Source organism: Muscardinus avellanarius (assembly GCF_963383645.1).
Source record: "Muscardinus avellanarius genome assembly, chromosome: 7".
Taxonomy (NCBI): domain Eukaryota; kingdom Metazoa; phylum Chordata; class Mammalia; order Rodentia; family Gliridae; genus Muscardinus; species Muscardinus avellanarius.
Genome location: NC_137793.1, coordinates 37,081,791 through 37,101,299, shown reverse-complemented (window position 1 = coordinate 37,101,299; position 19,509 = coordinate 37,081,791). Strand labels below are relative to the sequence as shown.

The following is a 19,509-nucleotide window of genomic DNA, read 5'->3' as shown; positions in this document are numbered from 1 at the left end:
CCTGTTGTGGTAGCAGAACCAGCATACCCTCTGAGGTCCTCTTCACCCCTGTCCCCTCTCATTCCCATTACATCCATCATGAGTTTTGGTCCACTGGGAGTCAGGGAGTCAGGTTCAATCCGATTTCTGCTTTTAACACTGGCTAATATTTGAGAAATGATTTCACATTCGTAATCTGAAAAAATGCAGTAATGCTGTTCAGAAAAAGCACCTTTAGCTCTATAATTTTATGTTCTCCTATATTAACTCACAGAATAAACTTGAGAAGTAAGAGACACGACTCACACTCTGCACGTGGCATCAGAATCAAAGGAACTTTTGAGGAAAATGGATTCACTGAGAGGCTTATTTCTATTGGACAGCTCCTTTCAAGAGATTCTTTGACCTTAGGAACATTTTCCAAACTAGTTTAAATGAACTTCTTATATCCTTCAGGACAACAACGTGTATTGTCTCTAGAGATATAACGGGGTTATGAAGGAGTCTTTAGTCCGCTCACTCTTCCTTTCCCCCCTTTTCCATCCCTAGGTGTAAATCCAAAGGGAAATGTATGTGGGAGAGAAGAAAACGTTTGAGAACAGTTAATGGCTCTCAGCATTAAAGCCAAATATTTACAAGTGGAAGGAATGAGGCCTTGGCATTGGCGATGGGATTTAGATGGATTTAGGAACTAAGGCTGAAACAGGAGCCTAATTAGAGGAGATTCCAGGGTCGCCGTGTCAATGTTCACCTGTCCACAGGCAGACAGCCTGTCCACAGCCTTCACTTCAAAGTCCTGGCCTGTTGTTCTTGTCATCACTGTCTCTTGCCTTCCAGTTCTTGGGGGAGAAGATGCCTTGTTTGTCTCTTGCAGCAAGAGGTGTCGATGGCGAGATACTGAGTGTAGGTGGAGATGCAACTTCTATCTGGCCTTGGAAGAAGGCCACGGAAAACTTAGCCTAAAATACTTAATGGTTTTCTTAAAGAGAAGTGGGAAAAAAGAAGTCCCATTGGAAGGGCCATCTTCGGTAGGGCTATCTTGGTTTTAATTGCCCTTTTTAAAATGATAAGAAAGGACCTGGATACGGAATAGAATGATTCTGTTCCCATGGCTGGGAGGAATGCTTGAGAGCTAAGCCACTGGACATTTGCCAAGGTGAACCTCCGCATCTTCATTCCTTTCTAGTTTTTTTTTTTGTTATGCTTGTACATAACTTCATATCTTTGTTGTTGTTGTTGTTGTTGTTGTTGTTGTTGTTGTTGTTGTTGTTGTTGTTTGGGATTGAACCCAGGGGCATTCTATCTCCAAGATACACCCTCAGTTCTTTTAAATTTGAAAACAGGGTCTAAGTAAGTTGCTGAGGGTCTTGCTATATTGCTGAGGCTGACCTCCAACCTGCGATCCTTCTTTGTTGACCTCCCAAGTACTGATTTCAGGTGTGCACCACTGTGCCCAGCTGAGATTTTATACATTAACCTGCCTTGGCTTCGCGTGTGAATTTGGGCAGTCTTGATACTGCAGTATCTAGAATAGGTGGCATCCAAAGCTGAACAAGGGAAGAAGAGGCTCAGTGGAGAAGAGGTCAGGGGACCATCTGGAGGGATCGGTGCCATTGTTTGTCCCATAGAGTGTCTATAGCTTGGCGAGCTGGGACTTCAGAGAGCTTGTTCTGTGGGGTGCTTGGTTCTCCTCTGTTGCTTCCCTTTGCGCCTGCCTATCTTGTGGATACTTGGTAAGGGCTGTGGCTGGATGTGGATTGTCCAAAGATGGTGGCAAAGAGCACGGGGCAGCGATGTCTCTGGCTGTCAGCCTACTGCTGCGTGAAGCTGCTTTACCAAGGAAGGAGGGTTTTGTGCTCTTTCCTCTTAAGAGTCCATCCCAACAATCGTTCCCATTGTTTAGATCATTATCTGACTTCAGGGCTCAATGCTCAAAGGTAATTCTATTGACTTGAGCTTTAATTAAGAAAAAAAGTCACTAGGAAAGCAGATTCCCCCTATTTTACTTTCAGGCAAATTTGTTTTTTGCTAATGATCCAACCACAGTTTGTTGCAGACTTTGGCCAAATGTTAGTCTAAATTTTTTTTATTTGTTTGTTTGTTTGTTTGGTGCTGGGGATTAAACCAAAGGGAACTCTACCTCCGAACTACACCCCCAGCTCTCTCTCTTTTTTTTTTGAAACAAGTTCTGGCTAGGTTGGTGAGAGTCTCACTCCTTGCTGAGGCTGTCCTTGAACCTGTGATCCTCCTGTCTCAGTCTCCCAAGTATTGGGATTACAGGCACTTACTTGATGCCTGATTCTAGCCCAAGGTTTTTAAAAAATAATTTAGCTTTTAAAATACCATCACAGAGTTTTATTATTTGAATAACTGACTGGACCTCCTAAAATTCCTTTCACAAAAACATAAAGTTTACACAATTAAGAATCAAACATTAGTATGATTGCCCAAGGCAGGTCTTCTTTAATTCTGCAGGTAGAAATTTACTTATTATCTGTTTTCAGAATTAAAAACACTTGAGCAACAAAAACCAATCGATTAAGATCTAAACATATACAATCCTGATTCTTTTATTTACATACACACACACACACGCATATATATATATATATATATCACGCATATATATATATACAGACACATATATATATACACACACACACCATACATATACTATATCTGTATATTATACATATAATTGTGGATAAAATGTAAGAAGGAATATGTAACAACTTGGAAATATTTCCTCATTATTTTGAGTAGAAAAGGATTTGAGAAGTTTTGTTTCACACCAAAGATCAATAGTATTTATTTTCTCAAACTATAAAACAGAATTTTAAATAGCTTTGATATCTTGGAGGAAGAGAAATTGCTCAGCTGGTCACTAACAGTACGTTTCAAGCCTAGATGCTGTGAGTACGTGACATGAAAGAGACCAAGTCCTGTCGCACTGACACGTTTGCAGTGGGTACCAGCGGGCGCTGTGCAGAGTCCTGCACGTGTTCTCATGCAGAACCACGCAAGGCGTTCGAGAGCACGCCCTGGGCTGTTGGACTCCAGCCTTCTGTGGCACTTCATCGGACTTTGCATATTCCAGATTAGTAAAGTGCTGGCCTTAGGTGTGTGCACTCCTAAATTTTAAATAAACAGCAGTAGAGCTATGGGCTTCCAAATCAATGACATCTACAAGTTCAAACACATGCATAGAAAGGAAGGAGACACCGTAGCCTCTGAGTGGGAAGAGATGGACTTAACTCAGCAGCGTAGGTCAGTGCTTTGCAGGGCCAGTGTGTTCAGATGCTACAGGCAGGTCTGCTTTTAATTACAATTAGATATGTAATTGTTTGAATCAAATATTAAGAGGTTACCAAGTACATCCTTGAAACTCTAGTGTCAGCAAACTCTACCCAGTTCCAAGCTCCCCAGGCCAGGCAGCTCTCACCAGGTCACCAGGATGCTGGGGAATTATTTTGGTGACATTGAGTCTGTAATTTTCTAAAATTTGTGGTCATTTTATTCAGTTGTGGTATCCTCTACCTGATGGCTTATTGTAGCAAATTTAGACTTCTCATTGGGTTCTTTTTAGATAATCCACAGAAACAAATGCTGACACTTTATTTTGCTTTCTAAGGTCTATTTATGTTGTCCCAAGCGCTACACCTGAACAAAATTTCTCATTTCCACTTGTTCTATTTGCTGCTTGCTTCTGCTTTGTTTTCATCGAATACACCCTTTCCTTATGTCTCTTCATGTCTATGGTCAAGATATTAGAAGTGAGCTTCATTTTGGATCCTGCAATATATAAATATGTATATGTATATGTATATGTATATGTATGTATGTGTATATATTACATATTATATATGTATACTACAATACAATAATTGTGGATAAAATTTATAAAAGAATATGTAATGACATGAAAATATTTTTCCATTATATGCAGTAGAAAAGCAATTTAAAAATTATAATGATTTTATTTTTTTATTATTATTATATTTTTTTGGTGGTACTGGGGTTTCTGGGAGCCCTTCTACCTCTGGGCTACACTCCCAGACCTGTTTTTTATACTTTTTATTTGGAAACAGGGTCTCTTAGGCCAGCGTACACGGCTGGTTTTGAACCTGTGCGATCCTCCTGTCTCCGCCTCCCAAGCACGGGGATTACAAGCATGTGCCACCACTCCCTGCAATGATTTTATTTTTAAATAAAATAAAAACTTTTTTTTTTCTTGCAGTACTGGGGGTGGAACCCAGGTCTTTCTATCTCTGAGCTACACCCCCAACATGATTTTTTATTCTTTATTTTGAAACAGAGTCTCACTGAGTTGCAAAGGGCCTCACTAAGTAACTGAGGCCGTCCTTAAACAGCGATCCTCCTATTTCAGCCTCCCAAATGCTGGGATTACAAATGTGAGCCACCACACCTGGCTTATTTATTTATTTTTTGAGGAGAAAAATACATAGGAAAAATATCCTGAAAGGTTCTACATCCACAAGACTGTTACTAGTTTGTGGAACTGAGGTGAGGTTTATTTTACTTACTGGTATTTTACGTTTGGTTAGAAAGACCTGTTTTACTTTTATAATGAGACATAAATTAATAAAACATGTCTAGAGTGCAGGGTATCTTATCCCATCCTTAAAATTTTAGATGATCTGAACCCCAAACTCTTCCAGGTTGCTCTCACAACTCTCACAATTACTCATATACCCTGGTATGTTAGAGAGTGTCGAACTAATTTGAGAGGGACCAGGGTGGAAGATCATGTTAATGCTCAGCATGGCAGTGTGTGTGTGTGTGTGTGTGTGTGTGTGTGTGTGTGTGTGTGTGAGAGAGAGAGAGAGAGAGAGAGAGAGATTCTAGTAGATTGAACCCAGAAGTGTTCTACCTCTGATCTACACCTCCAGCCCTCTTTAAATTTTTTTTGGAAAATGGAGTCTTGCTAGGTTTCTGAGAGTCTTGCTATGCTGCTAAGACTGGTTTCAAATCTATGATCCTCCTCCCTCAGCCTCCAAAGTACTGGGATTACAGGTGTGCACCACCACACCTGGCTCATGGTGTATTTTTGGAGCCCTTTTGCGGCTGAACTCTGCTGTTAGAAATCGGTCCTGAGATTGCTCATGTGTGTGTGCAGTGATGCCTCTGAGGACTGGGTCACACCAAGACAGTCTTATGAAAAAGGATTGAGATTTAATATTTCTCAAGTGTGTGTGGGGGGAAATTTTCATATATTCTTCTTTGTAGAAAAAGGGTGTGCAATTTTGCTGTGTGACAGTTGTGAATAATCTGTTCCCAAAGAAAGGTGATTATTGTTTCTGGCAAACCTATTACATAAAGAGAATTGCCTCTTGGCCTACTCCGTTACTCTGGGGTCCTGATTTCTTGCTTTGCAGTTTGTTTCTCCTCTTGTGCTCCTCTCCAAACAAAGAGGATATATTTGGTACTCGATAATTTTTTTTTAAAAAGTGGATTAGGCAATTTTTCTTGAAACTTCTTTCCTAATTTAGCATGAAGTGGAATTAAACAGTAGAAATGGAGGAATTTATTTGCAGATATCAAAATAAAAAGGGGAATTGTTTAGTTATACAGCAAGACTGAAGAGGACTGAAGAATGGATTGAAGAAAATGATCAGGCATGCATGTTGTTTTTAAGTGATACTTGAGCCAAGGATGTGCAACAGCTGTGTTGTTGGCTTTTTTTTTTTTTTGTCTTGTGCCAACTTTCTTTATTTGATTGATTTTCTCTCTGACAGCTCACTGTGCTGATAAATGTGTCCATGGTCGCTGCATTGCTCCAAACACCTGTCAGTGCGAGCCTGGCTGGGGAGGGACCAACTGCTCCAGTGGTGAGTCTCCACCTGCTGTTGTCTGTCCTGGGATCTTTTTGCTGTATGGGCCCCTTGTCTGCAGATTACCCAGAGCCACGCTTTCCCTCCTCGTCCCCAACAGAGTGTAGTGTGGCTTCCAAGTCCAACCCATTCACGTGAGTTTCCCTTCAATCTGCACATGTAGCACAGACAGAATTGTTAATTAAGTATAAAGCAAGGGCTTGCAGAGGAGATGTTGATAATCTGCTACTCATACTTTTGAGAATGTGACTGCATTTTCCCAGAGAAGGGTCCAGCATTTAGATTCTTTACTTTCAGAATGCAGTTGCGATGACGTCGTTATTGTACTTCCACTTGTTTTGAACTTGATTTATTTAGGGTACTTTGTTGGTGATTAAAGTTTACCACCCATTGATTTTTAGCTCAGAGGTAAAATTTGTATTTTTGTTACCAACATCAAGTTATCTCTGAATTCTGAAATGGAAATAGTGAGTATATGCCCAGATAATTTGGGGGAGATAAATTTATAATAAGTGAAAATTCATGAACATTTTGGCACTTGTTAAATGAAATCATAAGGCAGTATACAATCTGTCTTCATTATGCTAGAATTATAATTCTAAATGGTGATAATTTGAACTTTAAACAGGCTTTATCTAAAATCCTGTATTCATTATCATGACGAGAAGCGATGGAATGTCCTGTAATACAGTCACATCCTTAAATTTCACAGTTAAAATTTAAGTCTTCCGGCTTACTCATGGCCGCACACATGTTGCTTCTTCTGTCCACTTCCTGTTGCTTCTCTTGGGCCTGGAAAGATGTGAGAGGAAATAGAAATGCAACTAAACCACGCTACATAAACCATTACATTCATGAAAAGGAAATAATCATTAAAAACCTCAGCAGGTTCCCATGACAGCACAATTTGTCTTCATTGCCACTAAATAATGTTCTGAGACTGGTGTGAAAGGAAGCGTCTAGATGAGCTGGTTTTAGGGATTTTACTTGCTTGCTTTGGGCTGTGGGAGATTACTCTTGACCTCGTTGGGGCTCCTCGTTTTGAACTTGTGATCTCTTGGCCCTCCCTGAAGTAGCATCTCCAGGGGAAGCCCTTGTGCTCTCAGTGCACAGAATACTTGGTGTGAAAGAGCCCCTTTATTGTACCTTAGACAGGGTGTGTGTGCATGCGTGTGTGTGTGTGTGTGTGTGTGTGTGTGTGTCTTTCTGCTCCTGACAGGCTTCTCAATTCCAGTGGAGAACTGACTTGCAGGGTTTTGTTTGGCTTCTGTAGGAGAGCAGGAGGAGGGTGGGCATTTTGTTCACAAGCCATTGAGGCAGAATGTTTGGGATGTGGGATTTGGCTTCTGTCCATCTTTCTGGCTGACTGACCTCCAACGCGATACTGCTTTCATTAACTTTTCCAACTTAAAAATCTGTCGTGCCTAGACATTTTGTAGAAAAATAACATTATTATAAACTTGTGGGAAAGGAAAAAGTGTATGTATTCTTCATTTGAACAGTGAGTTTTGTTACTAATTCCAAGACAAGAATGCTGTGAAATAATTTCCGTTGTAAAAACTGCCGCCTGCCTGAAGCGAAAGGGTCAGATTGAAGTGTGAGTGTGTGCAAGCCAGAGGCCTGCTTTACTCTCTAGAACTGATCTGGGGCTTCTAGAAAATAAACTGGTGCTTTACTTAAGAGGTACTGGCTTCTGGATGAAGACCCTAGAATTCTGAGAACGCGTCTTTTAATTCTGGAAAATGATAATTAGGTAGCTTGTAGTATTTTCTCTACAACTCTTGTTTTGCCTTTGCAATGAATAAGGGCATACATAAGCATGGGCAGATGTCTAGAATCTTTAAGGATGCTAGAGAAAAACATTCCTAACACTTTTTTCTTTGTGTTACTGGGGACTGAACTCAGGGTTGTTATACCTCCGAGCTATACCCCCAACCCAATCTTATTTTTTATTTTGAAACAGAGTCTTGCTAAGGTGCTGAGGCTAATCTCGAACTTGTGATCTTCCTGTCTCACCCTCCCAAGTACTGGAAGTAGAAGTGTGTGCCACCGTGCCTGGCTTCTGACACCATTTTAAGCACAAGACAATAGTATTCTGAGCTTAACCACTTACTGCATTTTACTACCTGGGTTTTGTCTGTGGCAAAATATTGCCCTAATCTTAGAAAATATATCAGGTTGTTTACTCTTGACCAAATAATTCTGGAAACAAAAAATGTATGTCCTAATCTCTATCAGAGTTGACACTTGAATTCAATCTCAATTTCATCATCGCTGTGGTTATTGCGATGCATAGATTTGACAATGTGTGTTAGATTCATAAAATGATTGCTTCGATAACTACACTGGCTCTTTGTACTTTGTAAGGTCCAATCAGGAGACAGAAACCACAGTGATTTTTTTAAGTCAAAATTTTTATATTGAAACAACTTTAGATTTACAGAGTTGTTGCAAAGATAGTACAAAGAATTGCCGTATATCTACACCCAATCCCCGCTGCTGTTAACCTCTTAAATTACTTATGGTAAATTTTTCAAAAGTGAGAAGCTGACATGTGTACATTAGTACATTAGTAAATGCTGGAGGTTCTTAGGATTGCATTGGCTTTTCCACTCCTGTCTTCTTTAGGTTCCAGATTCCCATTCAGAACTTCTTTGTCTGTCTCCCCAGTCTCCTCTATCTGTGCCGGTTTCTCAGCCTTCCCTTGCTCTTCATGACCTCGCAGTCTAGAAGAGGACTGAGGAGCTATCCTGCAGAATGTCGCCCTTCTGCATTCGTCTGCTGTTTCCTCATGGTTGAAGGAGGGCTATGCGTTTTGGAAAGAGCAGCTCATAGCTGAAGTGCCCTTCGCACCCATCATGTCAGAATACTCACATGGTGCTGTCACTGAAGAAAGCAGTGTTTTCTTCCAGGTTTCTCCATGTACAGCCAGGGCTCCCCCTTACCTATGCCATTCTGCAGAAGCAAGTCACTAAATCTAGTCTACCCTCAGGGGCAAAGGACAGGAATGAAGATCCAGTGTTTTTTTGGAGTGGGGGGTGGTACTGGGGATTGAACCCAGGGATATTCTATCTCTAAGCTATACCCACACCCCTGTTTTATTTTTATTTGGAAACAGGGTCTCTATGTTGTTGAAGGCCTCACTACATTGCTAAGGCTGGCCTCAAACCTGCAGTCCTCCTGTCTCAGGCTCCCAAGTACTGGGATTACAGGAGTGTGCCATCAGCATTAACGACACTTCACAGTATGCCTGGATGAAGATCTGTATTTTTGAGAGAAGAATATCTATATTTGGAATTTTTCTGTACAAATGATTTCCTCTTCCTTATTTATTCAATAATTTATATCACTTTGAACTCATGTACATTTATTTGATGTTTTGATCCATATGGTAATATTACATCACTTATTTTGTTGCTCATATTGTTTCCTCTCTGGCCACTGTGTCCTTTTGGCCCCATCCTTACTTTCTGGCACTATAAGATACTCCGGTCTCATATTGTATCTTTGCTGCCTTACCCCTAGAATGGACCATTTCTGAAAGGAGCACTGGTTTCTTTTATTGAGAGAGGATGTTATTTTGTAAACCAATATCTGAGTGCCAGACATGCTTATTGCTACTGTGATGCATAGTAAGATGAAGGGAGAAAGTTTAATAAAAAGAATTATTAACTATAACAGGAGATTGGAGTGATGGGGAGTTAGCTAGTAAGAGTAGACTGAACTATAAAGAATATAGAAACCCCTTCAAAATAAAAAGTGAAATAGAGCTGGGGATGCAGCTCAGAGGTAGAATGCCTCTAGGTTCAACCTCCAGTATTCAAACAAACAAACAAACAAACAAACAATAGGAGCGGTAAGGAATTGCCACTGCCCCTAGGGTCCAACTAGATGCCCAGAGAGGAAGTCCCAGAGAAATGAGGTCAGACCGCACAGAGAAGGCTCAGCTGCTGCTCACTGAGTAGCAGAGAGGCCGCTGCCAAACTGCTCTAAGTAGAACGTACTAGAAATGTACCCTCTGGAACTTGCTAGAAATCTGCCCAGTAGGATGCTTGAGAAAGCTCTTCATGGAAAAGTGTCTCACCGGAAGCACTCAACTACAAAAAGGGGAAGTTGTTGGCTGCTGGGTGTTGCTATTGCAGGATATGGATGCTAGAGACGCCATCTATACTTCAGGATCTTGGTGCTGGAGAAGCCCCTGGTGCTGCAGGAAACCGGGTGCAGGCAAAGCTGCAGGTGCTGGGGAGCAGGTCCTAGAGAAGCCATAGGCAGTGCACTCACACCGTGGGAGAGCCGGAGAGCAGCGGCGCCCTCTACTGAAAATGCTTAATATTCAGGCAGCGGGTAAAGAAAATAAAAATGTTAGGGTCTTGCCTCCATCTTTGTAAAACAGTCAATGAAGGATAAATTTGGAGCTAGGAAGCAATAAATTGATATCTGTGGCAGTCCATACCTTTGGTTACTCAGATCCCAGATGCATTCTTCTGCACACAACTCTGTATTTCTACCTAATATGGCATAACTTTCCATTTTATAAATTAAGATGTTCTGACTCTTCCCCACATAAGAAAATGCAAATTCCTATAGTTGTGTCTCCATTGCTAGTTTTATTGTGTTTTCAAATTTAGTCACAGTTCCACTGAGTATCGTGTTTACTAGATATAAAAGTTAACTTCCAACAACATATAAAATCATATAAAAAAGAAAGGAAAAAAGAAAATAGCAAATAAAAAACTACACACTTATGACAAAGTGAATACCATTAAAAGTGGCTACATTGCTTTTTCTATAACTGGTCTAAAGCTATAATTATGATTCCTATGACTTCCTTCTTCTATTCCCCTGTACTCAGTCAGAAACCCAATGAGAAACAAATGCGGATGTTTATCTGGTGAAGTGTCTTTACCTTCATTTCAGGAAGGATCGAGTTCCCATTTGTCCTGCCTTTTTGTATTGTTGGTGATGTTTTTCCTCAACCTTTACAATTGGGCATGGGAGTGATTCATAGGATTCCTGGGTTCCAGACGTGGCTTCTTTCCCGAATGTGAAGCAGCAATCCAATTTTCCCTTGATAATTATGAACAGTCAATCCATCCAGAAACGTTCCTCTCTGGTTAATGTCAGTAGTCTAAAATGGCCAGCTGGCAGTAAGTGAGTAACTGTTAGGCACAGCTTTCTGTTTTCTTCCCAGAATACATGGAAGATGAAGACACTGGCAAGGATTTTCAAATGTATGGTTTTACAACTTCTCTTTGGGACTTGATATGACTGTTCGGCATGTCAGTGAAGGGAAAGGGTCTATCGGTGACAGAGTTGGTCTTTCCAGGTTTCAGTGCATTCTCTGAATAAAAATCCAGGTGCACCAGAGAATAGTACAAAGTTTGTTCCCCTGGAATGAAATCATGATTTATTTGACTAGACTTAGACATACTGCTCCTTTTTAAATTTGATTAAAATGATTTTTTGAAAAAGCACACACATAATTTACTTTTATTGGCATCCTAATGCATACCTGCTTCTATATGAGAATGACGTTAATCTATTTCACCCGTCTCCCTCGCCCCTCCCCCCATCCCTCTCTCTCTCTTCCTTCCCTCATCAATCTCTCGGTCCAAGAAGCATCAATCCTGTATTTCTCCCCTCTCAGTGGATGACAAACAACCCCAGCAGGGCAGGGGCCAGGTGTTATTAATCTCTTTAGCCTCCATCATGGGTTTGGCATGTGGTTGAAGCACAGAAAACTTTTGTTCCATTTAATTAGACTGAATGGACTGGATGGATTGTCCAGTTCTGAGGTCATTCACGTGTTCATTTTGTGAACTTTCATTGAAAGATGACCAGGATGTGGGGCTAAAGGAACACATGAGGAAGGGTTGCTGCTCTCCGAGCTCAGTGTGAGAGAAAGGTAGGCGGACAGTGTGAGGAAGAGAATGGCCCCAGCAGAAGAGGTAGACAGAAAAGCTAAGTGGAGTTGGGCAGGTTGTGAGAAGTTTTGTGAGGGCTCAGTGATGCTGGGGACAGAAAGCAGATTGCTATGGGCAGGCATTGAGAAGAAGAGGATAATAGATAAGTCACTTTTCCAGAAACTTGCCAATGAGAGGGAGCAAAGAAATAAAGTAGTAAATGTAGGGTCAAGAAAAAGGTTTTAATGTTTGTTTTTTTATGTTTTAAAATGAAAATGACTCAGAGACAGGGTGGTGAAAGAAAGGGAGAGGCTGGAGACTCCGTTGAGAGAGGGGGTGATTTAAATAAGGAAATAGATCCTGAGAAGACAGAGGAGAGATGGGTCTGGATCCGGGCATTGGCTGAGGCATTATCCAGAAGTACTCTCCCTTCCCAACAGAACGAGGGAGGGAAGAGCTTGGAGTGAGTGCATTCAGATAGGTTTCTGGGTGTCGGTGGGCAGAGGAGGATCAGAGGGAGTTTCTTTCTGATGACCTTTCTTTTCTTGGTAAACTGGAAGAAGAGGCGATCTGTTGACACTCGGGAGGTAGGAGTTGGCTCACATTGATGATCTGATGGTAGTGATAGTCACTTGGGATTTGCCAAGTTTTGTTATTAGAGTGTAGGAATTGCCTACTTTGGTACTCATAACAGACCATCAGATGGTTAGCGTCATTGCTCCTAGCTCACATGTGAGGAAGTGAGGTGCAGAAAAATTGGCTTACCTGAATTTATAAGTCCGGCAACACTTATTTCTCACTCAGAGCCAATAACCTTAACCACAGTGATACGCTGTCTTCTGAGTTGGAGGTTCTGTGAAAGTAACCAGAGTCAGCAATCATATATTAAAATAAATCCCCCGAAAGACAATGGACACGACAAATTCATAAGGGTACCAGTCTGCACTTTTCTCATTTACAGTATTAAGAATGTTGGTCCTCATCGCATTCATGATCTGTTTTAAGCAGGTGGTTTTATGTATGGCCTCCCTTTTCTTTTTTTGGTACTGGGCTTGAACCCAGGGACATTCTACCTCACAGCTACATCCCCAGCCATTTTAAAAAAATTTTAAGCAGGCTCTCACTAAATTACTGAGACTCTTGATAAGTTGCTGCGGCTAGACTTCAACCCGCGATCCTCCTGGCTCAGCCTCCCAGGTACAGGAATTACAGGTGTGCCCCATCATGCCCAGCTTGTATGGATTTACTTTAATGAAATTCATAAGACTTTCTTTTCTTTGGGTTGGAAACTCTTTACCTCTTTTATTTGAGTTATAAAACACATTTGTTTTCTTACACACCATAATCGTATTTATAATTTTCTGTGTCAATAGAGAAATTGATTTCTCCTATGGCTATAGGGCATAGACAGGAGAGTCCTAAATCAGCCATAGCCAGCATCCAGCAAATTGTTTTCAAATGCTTGTTCCCCAGGCTCTTTAAAAAAAAAAACAACAAAAAACATGGGTACCAAATAGAGGCAAAACTGGAAATTAATATTGCTCTAGGAAACCCAAGCTGGGGTTTTATGTAGTCACTAACAGCATTTGTGGTTTTTGTAAGGAGTGAAAGCATGCCTGGGAGCAGGACAGTCCCCAACATTTTCAGGTACAATGTAAGGAACACTGATAGCCTTTTGTATAAAGCAGGCATGCTGAGTGGCACTGAGTCAGTAATAAGACTTCACCTGCAGGGTATTTGAGTGGAGGAATCCATTTGAAAGACATCACAAGCCAGGCATTGTAAGGCTTAAAAAGCTGACACATTCCCTAGCAAAGTCTGCAGTATAGATCAACACCCAGACACAGTAGTGGGATCGATGCTGTCTGAGGGAGGAGAGAAGGCCTCAAGTCCAGTCCCACAGCCAGCCGTTACCGTGCTCTGCGCCTGTGAGAGTGACTAGAAATCAGCTTGAGAAAGAAAGAGGAAGAAAGCAGTTGGCTTCTCTGAGGCTGATGATAGGTGGGAAGGCTCAGCTCAGGGGGCACCAGAGCCACAGGAAGGTGGCTCCCTGCTGGAGCATCCAGAGAGCTTGAGAGAAGTCAAGGCAGGAACTGCCGGCTTGGCCTTTCTGAAGGAGTTTGACATCTGAGCCATTCTTTTGTATTTTGGTGGTACTGGGGTTCCTGGAAACCCTTCTATCTCCAGGTTACACTCCCAGACCTATTTTATATTTTATTTGGAAACAGGGTCTCTTAAGCGCAATCCTGTCTCCGCCTCCCAAGCGCTGGAATTACAAGCGTGGGCCACCACTCCCGGCTCTGAGCCATTCTTGGGCCACCTCCTGGAGAGAACTGCCCTCTCCCCCAGCCCCATCAGGGATGAATTGCCCACATCCTACCTCTTCTCCATTCTGTGATGATTCTGTGCCTTGCTTCCCCTGTGCTCAGACCAACAAGAGTGTCTATTTTCTACGCTTGTGAGGGTTAAATAACAAAGTACCTGCTCAGAGCCTGGCAGCCCAGTGATGGCAGATAGTGACACTTTGCCACCACGCTGCTTTGCACCCAGACCAGTGTTTTGACCACACAACAGATGGGGCAGCTCCTTGTGGACAACCCCTCTGCTCCTGCAGGACACACCTTTCAGTAGCTGGAGTGTCTTTGTCCATAGATGATTGCCAAGAGGTTCTACAGACAGAAGTGGTTTTTGTCTTCTGTCATTATTTCCAGACCCCTGATAATGGATGCCCATAGCAGATGAGTTCATGTCTGGTTTATACTGCTTCTGGCACAGTAAGAATGCTATAGATGTTTACATTACTCATGCCAGTGAGCTCAGATGCAGCGGCTGGAAAGATAAGCCTGGGCGATCAAGCTATTTAACTCCACTCCACATCATTTATTGATTTTAAAAAAATGTGCAATTCTCATTTATTGGCTAATCTCTTTGGTTTAACTTTATTATTATTTATTATTATTATTGTTATTATTATTATTTGAGGTACTGGGAATAGAACCCAGGAGCTTTCTACCTTCGAGCTGCACCCCAAGCCCTATTTTTTTATTCTTTATTTTGAAACCGGGTCTCACTGAGTTGCAAAGGGCATCACTAAGTAGCTGAGGCTGCCCTAGAACCGCGATCCTCCAGTCTCAGCCTCCTAAATACTGAGATTACAAGCGTGCGCCACCACGCCCAGCTCTATTATTTATTATTTTTATTTTTTGTGGTACTGGGGACTGAACCCAGGGGCATTCTATTTCTGAGTTACCCCCCCCCCGCCCTATTTTATTTATTTATTTACTTTTGAAACAGGGGTCTCAGTAAGTTGCTAAGGGCCTTACTGAGTTGCTGAACCTGACCTCTAACCTATAATCCTCCTATCTCAGCTTCCCAAGTAGTAGGACTACAGGACTGCGCTACCAGACCTGGCTTGGTTTAATTTGAAAATCTACACAAATCTAGCATCTTCTCTCTCTAGCGAGTCTTCTCACTCTCCCTACTGCTGCCACTCCAATCCAAGCCTCAGCCTCTCTTCACAGTCTCCATGCTGGTGTCGCTTGAGACCTGAATGATCTTGCAAAAACATACCTCAGAGCATGCTGCCTCCCTTCCCCAGCGTTTCCCAGTATAGTTACGACACTCCAGTGAGGCACCAAGTTACGCTGGGTCTGCCCTGCCCTATTTCGCCAACTCCTCATTCTACAACCTCCCAGGACATCGCACTGCCCGGCCTCCGCCTTCCACGTGGGGAATTCGCCCGTTTCATTTCTGCCTGTGTACTTGATATTCCCCCCGCTGACCGCTTTTCTCCCTGGAGCCTTACATGGTTCACTTCATTAGATCAATTAGATCTCAGCCTATTTCATCACCATGGAGAGACTTCCCTGACCTCCACATACAAAGACTATCCTCTGTCGCTCTCTATCACGTCTCCTTTTAAACTGTTTTTAATGACACTCTCTGAAAATATTTGTTTACTCTTGTTTGTCTTTATTCTCCTCCAGGCGGTAAGCCCCATAAAACGTGGGTTCTGTCCGCTCCATTCACTGCTGCCTCGCTATCACTTAATGTCTAGCCAGTGCTGGGCTTGCCGTAATGTTCAGCACTATGGATAGAGGGAATGAAGGCACAAACGTGCCGGGAGCCGTAATGGACATAAGAACGAGATATGAGAGACGAGTACCCTCTTCCCTTTCTTTCAAGCTATTTTCAGCAGGTAAACCAACAGGTAAAGCATTTTCTGGAGTCAGGGGTGAAAGGCCAAAGGTCTTCTAGACAAAAGGCAGGTGTGGAAGGAGCCTTGGGTATCACAGGCTCCTGTGGCTTCAAGATCCATTTGGGTTCTGTGCGATGCCGGCTTAATCATCCTTGGGGACTTATGAGAGGACTCCTTGCACATAAACTATCAGCTGCAATAAAGTTATAGATGCCAGACAAGGTGTACCAGATGTGGGGCATTCGTGAGTTTTAAAGAAAATGTGGATCTGGGATCTCCTCACCCTCAGGAGATGAAGACTGCAGTGTAAGCCTCAAGTTCCTGCAGACGACTCACTGGCATGAGTCATGTAAGCATCGGGAGTACTACCGTTCCTACGGGGGCAGCTTCTGAAATGGCGGCCCCCTTACTAAGATCATTGTTTGGATGTCAGCCATTATATGGATGGAGAACACCGAATAAATTTGCCATGGAAACAGCATATTCCTTCTCAAGGTGAAGATCCCACATGATGATATAGAACTCAGTTGTTCATTTGTACCCAAGTGGAGTATGAACAGTAAGAAATTAGGCAAAAAATTCAGACTACAAATCATGTCCAATCACACCACACCGAGTAGAATTTCATTAACCTTCTTAGACTCTCCTTTTATCAAACAAATAGCAGGGGATAACTTAGCCCAGTTTAAAAAAATGTTCCTATGAGCAGCAGACATATTAGATCATAAATCTTTATAATTTCATATAAATATATAAGAACAATTTTATGATTGCAGTAACATACTTCCTGGATCCTCTGCTTAGAGTGAAATAATGGTGTGCATCAGGTGGTCCGGTAGATTCTCTTTTGCCTTCTATGGCCTCCGCTACTGCGCGAATTTAATAGCCCACATATATCTTATCATGGAGGACTATGTTGTCAGCTGGCTGAAATTAAGTGTTACAGATTATTTGTAACCAGTGCCGTTCATGACTATACCTGATGTCTTATTGTTTGTGATTATGCCAAAGAAGTTTTTAATACCTAGAAATTTTCTTAGAGCAATTTAAAAAAAGAATTACTTTTTTTCCCTTTTCCAGCCAAAACATCTTTTAATTACTAAAAAGAATCAAGTTGATTTCAAAGAGTTTGAATATGAGTGTCCGGACCCTTAGGATATAGAAGACTAATGAAGGATGGAAAGTAATAAAATGATAATATACATCTTATAAAGACTATTCTAGTAAACTAAATAGTAGAAGTTATAAGGACATAACTGTTGGCCCATGAATGAATGGTATCATTTTAAAATTCTGTCAAAACTGAAAAATTTTGCCGGGCGTGGTGGCGCACGCTTGTAATCCCCGCGCTTGGGAGGCAGAAACAGGAGGATCGCGCAGGTTCGAAGCCAGCCCCGCGCGCTGGCTTAGGAGACCCTGTTTCCAAATAAAAATGTAAAAATAGGTCTGGGAGTGTAGCCCGGAGGTAGAAGGGCTTCCAGGAACCCCAGTACCACCAAAAATAAAAAAAAAATAAATAAAACTGAAAAATTTTTTTTGAACTGGGGATTGAACCCAGGGGCATTCTACCTCTGAGCTATACCCCTAAACCTATTTTTTTATTTTTTATTTTGAAATGGTCTTACTCAGTTACAGAGGGCCTCACTAAATAGCTGAGGCTGGCCTCGAACCTGAGATCCTCGTGTCTCAGCCTCCCAAGTACTGGTATTACAAGCATGTGCCACCGTGCTCTGCTAAAACTGAATGGTGTTATCTCTCACTACTGTTCCACAAACTAGTAGAGGCAACTTTCAAAGAAAGCTTAAATTTTAATCAAATTGATCTGAACTTGATGTTAGTATATGACCTGGGATCTTAGTCTCAATTGGCCAATTAAGAAAAGAACCCTATGTTATAAAATTAGTACTTTATAAGCAGATTTATCCATGCTATAAGTTGGTTTGTAATGTATTTAGACCATATCAAAGTTTAAGACTTTTTTAGGACAGAAGACATCATACACTAGGTCAAGAGAAGCAAGAGACTGGGAATTGACTTTTGCAACATATAAAATAGACAAGTGACTATTATATAAAATATGTAAAGAACTTCAATTCAGTAAGAAAAAAAAAACTTTTAATTTTAGTATAGGCCAAGCCTAAAGTAAAGTATTCAAAGAAACCCGATTAGCTATAAACACATACGATTGTTTATTTTTGCAATAACCAGTGAAATGTAAAATGAATAGATACCGTTTCTCACAATCTAACTGGCCAAGGTTAAGAAGTCTGACGTTATCAAGTACTGGTGAGAATGTGAAGAGATGTTTCAAGACAGCACTCCCACAAGAGTAAACTAGTAGAGTAATGTAAGATATCAATTCCACTGTCTAGAGTAAAATTTTTGTATGTGTGGACCATATAAAACCTAGTAACTTTATTTCTACTTCTTTATAATTAATTTAATTTCATGGGGAAACCCTTGCATACAAGTAGGAAGAGAATATATTCTTTGCATATTTAGAAACAAAATGGTCATGTATATGGAAAGTGTACCAGTATTGGGAATGGCCTAGGAAGATTTGAAAAAGCCATGATTATTAATATATTCCAAAAATTGGGTGAGGGGCAAATCTGTGAAAGGACTTGGTTTCTGCCTAGAAGCAGGCAATTATTCCAATGTAAATTAACCTAGCTAAAGGTAATTAGCAAGTCTATAGGAGAGGGGAACTAGGACTTCCCCATCCTCATCCTAAAGACAGGCTTATATAATAATTGGATAATCTAGCTAGGATGGGAGGAGGGGGTGGACCTTCTTGAAAGGAGACACCTTGCCACACTTTGCTGGGGGAGGAACCTTACAGGGACATTTACTATGTCAGAATTACGTAAACAAGATGGAGGTCATGGGTATAAAAAGTCCGGTCCACCTGTTGTATCTTAGGTGAGGCATTCATTTGAACCCCCCCCCATGCCATTCTGGCATGGGGCTGTAACTATCTTCTGTATTTCTATCTTTTTAATAAACTTCTTTAAATCTTCAGCAAGATTTTGAGCTAATGTGTATTTACCCTTAGCTCAGGACAAGAACCTGCACTTTTTCTTTTTTTCTGTTTTTTTCTGTTTTTCTGTATGTTTGTTTTTTTCCCCCCTGTGGGGAGTTTCCAGGAAATTATTCCCAGGGGTCTAACAAAGATCCCTGGGGACAGTTTCCCAAACCATAACAAAACTTCCCTCCTCACTGCAAACCTTATGTCCTCTGGGAAGCTCCCACTCCATCTCCTTTTTCTGGATGCATATCCCTGGTATGGTTCTACTGTTCTTCAGTGTCCTATGTGTCCTAACATCGAGGACATTATTAGATGATTAAATCTCACTATGCAAATAGTGGCTATGGTATATGTTAGTAACAATAGTATGTGCTCAGTAAATAGCACTTAGTAGCCACAGGCGAGGCTTAATAACGTTTTAATAAAAAAAACCAAATGATGAAAATATGATGACTTCATAAAGGAAATCATTCTGTAATGGTTCCCAATGTTATTGTATCAGTGTTAGGAATGGCTTAGGAAGACTTGACAAAGAAGCGCTGATTATTA

At 41.4% G+C, this 19,509-nt stretch overlaps 1 protein-coding gene across 1 annotated transcript in view; it reads left to right on the top strand.

Annotated features, from left to right (window-relative positions):
- The window catches only part of MEGF10 (multiple EGF like domains 10), a gene marked incomplete at its 3' end in the record, with an annotated part of 129,003 nt that overhangs the window by 36,960 nt on the left and 72,534 nt on the right, over positions 1-19,509 (top strand). Inside the window, exon 5 of the mRNA XM_080698495.1 lies at positions 5,736-5,828. Coding sequence (XP_080554621.1) covers positions 5,736-5,828 — 93 coding nt within the window. The remainder of the gene's footprint in view (positions 1-5,735; positions 5,829-19,509) is intronic.